The sequence below is a fragment of the Drosophila kikkawai genome, chromosome 3L (assembly GCF_030179895.1).
Source record: "Drosophila kikkawai strain 14028-0561.14 chromosome 3L, DkikHiC1v2, whole genome shotgun sequence".
Classification (NCBI taxonomy): Eukaryota; Metazoa; Arthropoda; class Insecta; order Diptera; family Drosophilidae; genus Drosophila; species Drosophila kikkawai.
The window spans coordinates 11,881,717-11,892,895 of NC_091730.1; the positions used below are offsets into that span (position 1 = coordinate 11,881,717).

An 11,179-nucleotide genomic window follows, 5' to 3' on the forward strand; every position below is an offset into this window, starting at 1 on the left:
ATTTTTCAACAAATTACAGTTTTGAGAAAAAGTTCTTCAAGTCAAACCATTAACCCCAATGATTTCCTAAATTTTTTATAACTTCCCTAAAATGTTTTCTTCAAAATTTAAATTTTTTAAAATTTGTTATACTTATTAAACGAATTAATACTATTTCTTTGAGTGCACATTCCTAGTTTATTGAGTTCAGAGACTCAGAGTCGTCGTCATCATCTAGGTGAGAGCTTTCGCATGCTGATTAATGCGACTTGTCATATTATTCACCGATTGTGTGTGCTCTGCATTTTGAATAAGACGCATCGGCATCAGCATCGTCATCGGCAGGACCCATTATCCTTACACTTCTTGCATTGCAATTTCCTGTCCTTAGCCTCGGCGATTTGCATGCTGATCTCATTAGCACAAAACAAGTTCATCTGCTGCTCCCGGGGAAGCAACTGTGCAAGTGCACAGTGCATCATTTGCATGCAAATGTCGTTGGTAGGCCACTTCCCCCCTGGTTGACTCCGTTGCCTCCCAGGATCCTATGTGGTTTCCACTCCCCACTCCTCCCTGGTGCCTCGATTTTAGCTGGTTGTTCATTTTGCTCTTTGGCTCTCCGCCTTTGTTGTGGTTTCGTCCTGGACTTGGCTTCTCCTCTGCAGCTGGGGAAAAGGGAAAGCCGGGAAAGCTCGGCTCTAGGGCTGACTGGGCTCATAAAGCAGAGCCACAGTTGCGACTGCCGTTGACACTTTAGCCAATATTCAGGGCACGCAAAAAAAAGAAGGAGTAGTGGAGGAGGATCAGTAGTAGGAGGAGTAGTGTAGTCCAAGAAGTGGCCTTTATGAAAAGTTTCTTTTTGCCATTCGCAAAACTTCTTGTTTGGCAATTGTGTTGGCCAACGACGCTGTCGTTGTCGGTTTTTATTGCCCTGCAAACGTGCTCTTTACCCACTCATTATGGACAGTTTAGTTGCACTTTTAGGGAAGCTCCCAAATGGGAAATGAGCTTACACATTACTTAAGAGTCCTTTTTTCTACATAAAGGAGATTTGTTACTATTTTTTTGTTAGATAAATAAGTATATAAGCTTATTTCTATTACTTGAAATATAAATCCAAATGTTTTCAACTTTTTTAAAAATAAATACTTTATATTTTTACCATAGAAATTCTAAGAGATTCTTAAGGTTATTTTAATGATTTGTAGTGTTATCTATACATACATCTACGACTGAGAAAGTAGTGCACTTTACTATACAAATATTAACTCTATTCTTCAACTTCGATTTTCTCTCCACCAAAAAAAGAACAAATTCATCTTTAAAAACTTTGTTATTCACAGCATTTCTTGCATCAAGGCAATCCGCTTATAAAAAGCACTAAGAGTTCAAAGAATTTTCTCAAAACTACGACTCCCGTTCTGGCCACTTAAAGACCAAATAAATAATGGCAAGGGTGGGTAGGTGGCTGAAGCATCCGAAGGCATCCAAGCCCATTAAAGCAATGCGCTCCAACGCTTTCCCCAAGTACAATTAAGGATCTCAGCGAACGCCAAAAGCCATACGCAAAAAAAAATATATATATGTTGTGGCCAGGAAACAATAAACAAAAAAAAGTGGACCGAAATGAAGAAGAAGGTACAACCTTTACAGCTGTAAACAGGTCCAAGACCTGGGCCCAAGGCCAAGTCTGTGGGGGGAAAAATAAACAAAAATGTAATTTGCGCCACTTAGCAGCCAACGAATGGACAGTGCCATTAATAATTCCATTTTTTTTCGGGTATTACCGCGGTGGCACAGATAATAAGGAAATATGACTTTGTTCCAGGGCGTCCCGCTTGACCGCAAAACAAAAAAATAAATGTGAAATTAAAAACCTAAACAGAAATATGAAACAGAAAGCGAAGCAAGACTTTAAAGAGAGCTAGGAAGACTTTGAGATTTGGTGAAAGTTTAAAAGTAAAAGAAACCAAAAATTGGTTAAAGAAATAAATATAATTAAATGTATTGCAGTTTAGGTAAATATTAGGTACCTAAAATATTATAAGCCATATTTTTTGCAGAATAAATCCCTTGCTTTGTTATTGTTTGGTATTCTTGGCTTATTGAAAATCCAATTAAGGTGACAAACTGTCCGAATTTATGACATGGGGATCGCAAAGCCCCAAAGGACAAAGGGAGTTTGAGTGGGATTGAGACACATAATACATATATACCATATTCGACCCTCATTCGAATGATATCCTTTATGCATATTCATGGGCAAAAAGGGCGTGGGTCATGAATTATGAAATGTAATTGAATGAAATTGAATAATGACGGTGGCCGGTGTCAGTTGACAAGAAAAGTGAAATGCCAATGAGCGATTTATGGCCCAATTTCGATTCGATTTTGACAGCCGCAAAATGTCAAAGCCAAGCGAATGAATAATGCAAGGATGTCCTTTTCCCCCCCCATAAATGTATATAAAGCGTGGGCCAAGGAATGCCATTTGCATTTCGGCTTTAAAGTAACAATACCCCAAATGCATTGGTGGTTACTTATATTTCTGGTGCAGGACCCCACCAATGGACTCCTCCAGGAGCACGACCTGGTCTTGGGGCAGGATTATGATGGTGTGCAAGAGCCGCTGCGTACTTCCCTGCTGCAAAGCCATTTCCTGCAGGAGTTCACTCTGCGCCACAAGCACATCCCCCGGCTGACCCTCTTCACGTGCCAGGACCCACCGCAGATTCCCCTGGCCAAGCCCCATGCCGAACTCCTTGGCGGCGCTTTCGCGGCTAAGAATGCGCAGCTGATTAAGAACCTCTACCAGAACGAGCTCTTTGTGCGGATTGTGCAGCTGGATGAGCTGGCTCAACTGACGCCACAGCCGGGGGGCGGACGGCGTCCGGGCAGCGGGCCATCGGGAGGATTCAGCCAGACGCCCAGCCAGGCGCAGAGTCTCGCCGAGTGGTTGGACTCCGTGCTGCAGATGGAGGCCCTCAGGCAAATTGTAGTCGTGGATCTGGCATGCGGCTCCCTTAGCCGCCGATTTCTCGAGTTGGTAAGAGTTGGTGGGGAAAATGCGGTGAGAGGAGGGAGTAGGGGCTCTTAGCCTTACACTCGCGGAAAACTGCAATTAAATTTGGTGTTTCAATTGAGTTAAGGAGGTATAAATATCTAGGATTACCAGGAATGATAAGATTCCTTATATAGAACCCCTTAAAATAAACCCCATTTTGATTAAGTGCACCAAGCGGCTCTCATCGCCTTGTCAAGTCCTGCCTAGTCCGCTTATTAAGTGCTCAAGTACAATCATTTCAAAGGCTTCCACCAAGATGCTCTACAGCGAGAAGTTTCACTGGTTATTGATTGAGGATTTCGCCTGGCAAGGAAGACTTTCGACAGTTGTTGGGGAGGCAAAGCAGGCTACGACCGCAGAGGAGGAGGAAAAACCGGCCGGACAGAACCTACAGACATCAGAAGATGAGGAGATGCCCTCCATTGAGAGCTTCTTGGGTGGCATGAACCTGTACATGAACACCGAACTGACACTGGCCAAGCGAATGTCAGAGGCAGCCCACTACACATTGTTCGATGTGTGGTAAGTGATTAAATCTTAAATTTTGTATTTCAGTTAGAGGAATTTATAATCTAAGAATTCATTGAATTTTCTATTCATTATGGTGCTAGAAAATATTATTTTCTAACCAAAAAAATATTTAAAAATCATTGAAAATCACCATTAAATATGACAATCATTTTAAGAGCTTCTTTTAGATCACTCTTCGCCCTGCTAAGAACTCATAAATGTCTTTCAACTGACTCAAAATTTCACGGAATCATGACAAGCCATCATTTTGTCCACCAGTTGACCTCAAAACCATTCAACCCCCAGCCATTCCCTTGCAATGCCATCAACACATCAGCCATAGTTTCCCAACTGTCGACTTCCCGGCTGCTAATTCCCACAACGACTTGCTCTCCCCGTTTTTCGGATGCTCGCTTAGGAATCCCGGACTCAACTATGGCGGACACGTCAATCTCACCGAAATTGGCAGCTTCACGCCAACGAAGGGAATCCAGCTGCATGCCTGGTTTCGGACCACGTCCACAGTGCGCCGTCGGATGGACATGCAGCATGCGAGGGTTCGCTGCATGGTTGTGGTGAGTCGTTGTCCTTGGAGGGGGAAAACTGTTGTGGGGAAAACAAGAAGTCATCATAGAAACAACATGAAGAGAGATAGATGATGCACTCGGCGGAAAAAGGGAAAGTAATAATGGAACTGTGACATTAAACATTTCACTGAAAAAATCCTTTTTTGAACTATTTTTCTGGCAGTGCCATAGTTTTTGATATCCAACCAAATCCGACAGGTGACCAACAAAAACATGACGGGCACCCTGATGTACTATCTCACGCACACGGTGTCCGGTCACATCGACACCATGAATCGCTTCAACTTCAATCTGCTGATGGCAGTCCGCGACATGTTCAACTGGACGTTCGTCCTTTCGCGTACCACATCCTGGGGCTATGTGAAGAACGGGCGGTTCGATGGTATGATTGGAGCTCTCATTCGCAATGAAACGGACATTGGTGGAGCACCGATATTCTACTGGCTGGAGCGGCACAAGTGGATCGATGTGGCTGGCAGAAGTTGGTCAAGTCGTCCTTGCTTTATCTTCAGGCATCCAAGGAGTACACAAAAGGATCGTATCGTTTTCCTGCAGCCCTTTACCAACGATGTTTGGGTTTTGATTATGGGTTGTGGCATTATCACTGTCCTTATACTTTGGCTACTCACAACCATCGAATGGAAACTGGTGCCACATGATGGTTCGGCTTTGATTAAGCCAAAGGGAGGTGCACCACCGCGGCATTACCAGCAAGAGCAACATCATCAGGAGCCCATGGAAGTGCGTCCCATAACTGCAGCCTCGGTGGTTCCTATTGAGGAGAAAGTGCCCGAAGAGGATGAGGATACTACACCTATAAATGCTGGAACTCTTTGGCAACGCTGCTATCTGAAACTCAACAAATATCTAAAGGAACGCAAAGCCAAGCAGAAGAAATCCCCGGAAAGAGTTGGTCTCTTTCTGGAATCAGTTCTCTTTTTCGTGGGAATCATTTGTCAACAGGGTCTCGGGTTTTCCACCAGTTTTGTTTCTGGTCGTTGTATTGTAATCACCAGTTTGCTTTTCTCTTTTTGCATCTATCAGTTCTATTCGGCCAGTATTGTGGGTACTCTGTTGATGGAGAAACCGAAAACCATCAAGACTTTGAGTGATTTGGTGCACAGTACGCTGAAGGTGGGAATGGAGGATATACTCTACAACAGGGATTACTTTTTGGTAAATAAAATAAGAAAGAATATCATTTAAATATGGTTTAGATATGATTAAACTATGCCACAAAATGTTCTACTATGCAAAACTAAGAATATGTTTAATCAATTTCAAACATAACATTGTTTATTGAATATTTTTGGGCACATTTTTTTTATTGTTCTAAATCACTCTTCTTTAATTTAATTTAATAAAAACCCATTTTAATAGCACACCAAAGACCCCGTATCCATGGAATTGTATGCCAAAAAGATTACCAGCTTGCCAACCACCAAAGAAAATGAAGCCGATGAAGATGAGCCTGTGGATGCGGCACAATCCTCTACAGATCCCGCCAAATCCTATCGCGATATTGTGCACAGCCATGAGACAGGAGCCCATGCCAAGGATAACTCAGCCAGTAATTGGTTAGATCCTGAAACGGGTTTACGTAGAGTCAAACATGAACGTGAGTTGTGTATAATTAAATTTCTAGAAAATCACTTTATGAATTTTCCCCTAAAAGGCTTTGCCTTTCATGTGGATGTGGCTGCCGCTTACAAGATTATAGCAGAAACCTTTAGTGAACAGGACATTTGTGATCTCACCGAAGTCAGTATGTTTCCGCCACAGAAAACTGTATGCATTATGCAAAAGAATTCGCCGATGAGAAAGGTTATCTCCTATGGGTGAGTCCTGCAAAGGAAGAATTAAATTCACACATTTTTCCAGCTTTGTTTTTGCTTTAATTACCATAAACTGAGGTAGTTGGTTTAAAATTTTTATTTAATTAAAATCATTTGATGTTGCATTTAAGTAGCAATTAAAATTGGTTATAATGGCCTGCATATAATCACTGGTCCTTGGCAGTTAATAAATAGTTTCAAATTATAAAATGTAATACAATTTACAACAAATAATAATGGTTTCACAATTTAATAACATTTTAATTGCCTTTAATGACTCTTATTCCTGCACAACCCTTTAATTATATTTAAAAATGAATATTTCATTCTGAAATTCGTTCAACAAATCCTCTTTAGATTGCGTCGTGTAACCGAGACGGGAATCCTTTCGTACCACTTTAATGTCTGGCACTCGAGGAAACCTCCTTGTGTGAAGAAAATTGAGACCTCAGACCTGCATGTGAGTTTCAGGAAGTTTCACACTTGACTTTTCCCACTGCAAAGCTTTTCTTATTCCAGGTCGATATGGACACTGTGAGTTCTGCCCTGTTGATACTCCTGTTTAGCTATGGGTTCACATTCCTGATACTGGGCGTTGAGATCCTGTACTCCAAGTGGCAGTATCGCATCGTAATCAGGCTCAATTGAGTTACCCACTTAAATAAAAAATTCAATAAAATGCAAAAGTAGAGATTATAAACTTTGACACCTGAGATCAAGCGGAATTAATTGTCGTGGAGTAAGTTTTCTGTTCATTTTGAATGCGAGCTTTCCGTTTCATTAGCTTGCCACAAAGGGAAAATTCGATTTTCACCCCAGACGACGACCATGAATGTGTCAAAAGGTAAAAGTTTAATTAAATTAACTTCGTTGAGCGACAAAGGGAGTCCGATTGCATAATTAAATTGTGCAGTTGCTCAAACTTTTTCGTTTGCCAGACAAGGGGATTGATTTAATCCCCATAATTAAGCGAATTAGAATTTATTGCGGTCTCCGGGGTGGAGCTTAATCTCAAGTCTGCAAATAATGCCACAAGATGGTGAAATTGTTTCTTTCGCCGTCGAATGGAAAATGCCTCGCAGCGGGAAATGGCGAAGAGAGAGAGAGTGAGTCAATTTTGGCCACAAACGAACTACAAAATATCCATTAAGATAACAAGTTTTTCAGTAGTTGTAACACAGTTTTCCTTCCTTTTATCGCTCTCATATTCTTCTTTTTTTTTCATTTTAGTTTGTTCTATGCAGTATCCTTGCCTTTTACCAGGAGGCTTCTTCATAAAAGTTCTCGTCCTGTGTCCTGGTCCTGTGTTATTTTGGCTCTTTGCCAAAGTGCCGCTCTTAGGCATTTCTTTTCCTGTTTGTTTGTTGAATTTCTTTGAAAGGGACTCGTCGTCGTCGTCGCTGTCGTTGTCGTGGCTTCCTTGGTCTTAGGCTGAAAAGCCGCAACAAGCATCAAGTCCCTGGGAAATCAATTACAAGTCGTGAAAATCTGTAAAGCGTTCCCGAAACTTGTCAACATTTTCATTTAATGTTCCTGCTCATTAGGAGTGACCCAAAGCGAAACAAAAAGAGTGGTAAATGCTCGATGGGCGGGCGGTGTGTGTGTGTGAAAAACTGACTTTTCGGTGGTAACATGGCTGATTGAAAAAGTTTCCCAGACATATGGGTTTTCCTCGCTTCAGTTTGCCTTAGTTTTGGCTACGTTTCGGGCTTAATCCGTTCACTTTGGTTATATGTATTTATCCACGAAGCCATAAGATGCAATTTGGTTGCCGCCTCACTTCGTCGACGGTGACAATTAAATTGTTTTGGCTTTGTTTGAGCAGCAAATTGTGCAACAAAACTTTGGCGGTTGCCAACAAAAATAAACAGCGAAAAGAAAGTGCCAGGGAGAGAGAGTGCCGAGTGCGAGACCTGCAGGAGCCGTGCCATAATTAACAAAAGCGCTCAGCAGGGCGCGTAATTTTGCCCGCTTTACCGCCAGCATGATGCTGCACTGGAAAAAATAAAAGCCTATCTTTTTACTAATATTGTAATTTTAATAAAAATTGAAATATTCAAAAATGTGCTAACATTTTAAAGCTTGTGAATGAAGTGGAAAAAGCTCTTTGAATAATTTTTAAATATTTATAATAGCTTAAAAGTATTTTTATTTAAAGAAAACCCTGAGAACTATATTTAAAAGTTTTTAAAAATTAATTAATTTAATTAAATTAAACACAAATATTTTAAAAATATAATTTATATTAATTTAATTTAATTTCTTTCTGTGATCCATACAAATTTATGCTCTTTTTCTCTCCCTCTGAACTCGGGGCCTTGGCCAGAACCGAAAAACTTTCCGCGCAAAGCCAAACTAAAGTAGTTTCCCCAAAGACAGAGCCGGGCTAGAGATCGGTTCGAGATTGGCCAGCGGAAAGGGGGGGCTTGGAGAGAGTTTCGAAGCATATGCTTTGGGGCTTGTGTCAAAGTGTGAAAAACTTTATGCGTCTTAATTAAATTTTATATACAGCAGAGCAGGGAAGAAATTATGCGCCAAAATATTGCAACAGCTCCCACAGAGATCCCTCATCCTGGCAACTTTTCAAAAGTGACAGCTGCACTGGATTGGGGTCTTAAGTGTGGGCGCTATAAGCGAGTCGAAGGTCTGGCCGCGACTTGACTTTAAGCCAACCAATTAGGGCAAACTTAGAGGAGGATAATGGAGTGCCTGATTATCTAGATTATTCCGTCTTTTTATCTTCGCTTTGTGGGATAATTTTTATGGTAGGTAGGAAAGTTAGGCAGGTGAATAATATATGTATTAAAAAGAAAAGTTATAAAGGTAAAGAGAAAGATAAAATATTTAAAAAAAGAAAAGTTGTAAAGGGGAAAGAATAGGAAAGGAAAGAATTTTCTTTAAAATAAAGTGAAAGCCTATCAGGGCCGTTAAACTATTTCTTTAAGCCTTGAATATATTCCTAGTCTTATAACATTATTGACTTTAATTAATTATACTAATTTTAGCTGATACCTACTTGCATTTCATATTCAATATTTACCTCTGCTAATTAACTTTCCTTGTGGGCCAAATAAACTAAACAAATTTGTACAGAATTCAAGGTATTTCTGGTTTCTCATTATCATTCCAAGCGCATAAACGGCAGAATGTGTGTGACATACATTTGAGGAGTAAAATGGGGAGAGTTTTTGGGGAGGTAAAAATCCCAGACACGTGGCCAATTTCGAGTGTCACAGACCAGATTTTTGTGTCTGGCTTTGCAGGACTTGGAAATGCTGAAATGAGATTTTTCTAAAAAGGTTTCAGTAACATTAAGAAAGGGAAAAGAAGAAAAAATACTTTAGAGGTTCTCTTTTAAAGGATTTTATATCTAAAAAATATATATCTAAAAATGTTAAATATATTTTTATGAAAACCTAAAAGGAAAACCCACTTAATTGCTTTTGTTCTAGTTGGCTTAATTAATACACAGGTTCGTGGAAGATAAATTATTCCAGGACATGTTCTCTGCTCATAATTGAGGTCCTTTTGGGGTCCCTGTGTAATTTAATGTTTCTACAATTGCTTTTTGTGTCTGATTTCATTTCTGTTGTAACTAATTCCCCCAACAAGTTGTAAACTTTAATGGCATTTTTGTAGTTGTCCTGTTTTTTTTTTGTTGTTTTTCGATTTGTTCATAATAGTTGACAACTGTAATTTATGATTTTTTTTTTTCGCTGCGCTGGCGGTTTGGCCAGTTGCCAAACAATTTTCATTTTTTTTGCTCTTTTCATAAACCATTTTTTATCAGTTGTGCAGGTGGAAATGGAAGGTGAAAAAGTTAGTTATGGGATTGTTAACTAATGTACGAATGCATTAGTTGGGCATTTATATACATATATAGTTTCAGCGATAGTAAATATTGAATAAAATGTGCAGCTTTTAGCGGAAAAGCCCTTGCATATTATTTAAACGCTTTGGTCAATTGCCAACTTTTAGACAGAAGTCAGACACAGAGATAAAGGCAAATAGACAACCGGTGAACATCATTAATACGCATTATTTACATTTTCTCAAAAAGTTCAAAATCGATCAATTGTCGTTTATTCGCTTTCAAGTTGAGTCCTTTCATCTGTGAAAGTTTCTCCGTTTGCTGGAAAATTTCTTTTCCTACAGTTCTGGGTTTTTTCTTTTCTGTCTAGCCGTTGGCACCGGAAGTTGCCTGGCAGCAGCAGTGCAAACCGGAAAGAAAAGAACTAAAAGAAAATCGAAAGTTTTGATTTATAAACGGACAACTTTAGAGCTGCGTTCGATTCAGTGCCGCTGCTGTTGCATTTCTTGACTTGGAAGGGGATTTCCCCGAAGAATGGAAATCGAGAAGGATGAACTTTATTGCCGGATTGGTATATTTAATTTATTTACAATATTATCCGCTGGCTTTATTGTGCGTTGTCGGGCTCAGGTGTTGAATGGCCCAACAATGCCCAGGCCTTAAGTCCAATAAATTTCAATTAAAATGTCAACAATTTGCAGAGCAGCGACAAGATCTCTTCCACCGACTTGTCAGTGAATATTTTCCCAGAAATATATTTATATATATATTGGCCTGGGAGGATTTATCGCTGCCATTTGCTTATTGACAGCTGGGAAAGTGAGCGTGACATGATGGAAAGTAATCTAATGGAGAGGATAGCCCAGCTGCCTCAGGTAATTCATCATAAATATGCACAGACAATCCCGTGTATACACCCCCTCACACCTGTGGCTGTCGTCACGGGAAGTCATCAATCTTCTAAAAGGCAAGTCGGCTTCCCTATTTTCCCTGCTGCCCCTTTTCTATTATGGAGGAGGAGAACAAAATTTAAATAAATTGTACCAGCAGTCGTTGTTAACTAAAATGCATTCTGGCAAGTTGAAAAATGTGAAGGGAAATGTAAATCGATTTAAATAAATATTTAAACACAACTATATCGTTTATAAGATATTTATGGTATATATTTTAATATTTTTGTTGCAAAATTGTTTTATAAATACTTACTTTGCTTAAGGAATATACATTTATTACCATTTCTACTTTTAAATATTATTATTTATGCCTAAATTCTTATTTAAAATATTCCATAAATACGTTAAAACTTTAAGCGTACAAAAAACATTTGTTAAAAGACCTCAAAATGGAGGTCAAGGCTAAGTCTACATATTTTTTAGAAAAAATAAAACTGCTG

At 39.6% G+C, this 11,179-nt stretch overlaps 1 protein-coding gene across 1 annotated transcript; it reads left to right on the top strand.

Annotated features, from left to right (window-relative positions):
• The first annotated feature begins 2,503 nt into the window (after window positions 1–2,503).
• Window positions 2,504–6,623, top strand: Ir64a (Ionotropic receptor 64a). The gene is made up of 8 exons (XM_070285025.1): window positions 2,504–3,025; window positions 3,288–3,565; window positions 3,972–4,128; window positions 4,339–5,316; window positions 5,521–5,758; window positions 5,816–5,978; window positions 6,333–6,435; window positions 6,495–6,623. Exons 1-8 carry the CDS (start codon window positions 2,504–2,506, stop codon window positions 6,621–6,623), a joined length of 2,568 nt encoding a protein of 855 aa, XP_070141126.1.
• Window positions 6,624–11,179: the final 4,556 nt, after the last annotated feature.

Excerpts from the sequence above, each read along its gene's own strand:
- Ir64a (XM_070285025.1), top strand. The coding sequence starts at position 2,504 with ATGCATTGGTGGTTACTTATATTTCTGGTGCAGGACCCCACCAATGGA. Across the intron at positions 5,317-5,520 it reads ACAACAGGGATTACTTTTTG|CACACCAAAGACCCCGTATC; the intron begins GTAAATAAAATA and ends CCATTTTAATAG. Across the intron at positions 6,436-6,494 it reads TTGAGACCTCAGACCTGCAT|GTCGATATGGACACTGTGAG; the intron begins GTGAGTTTCAGG and ends TTCTTATTCCAG.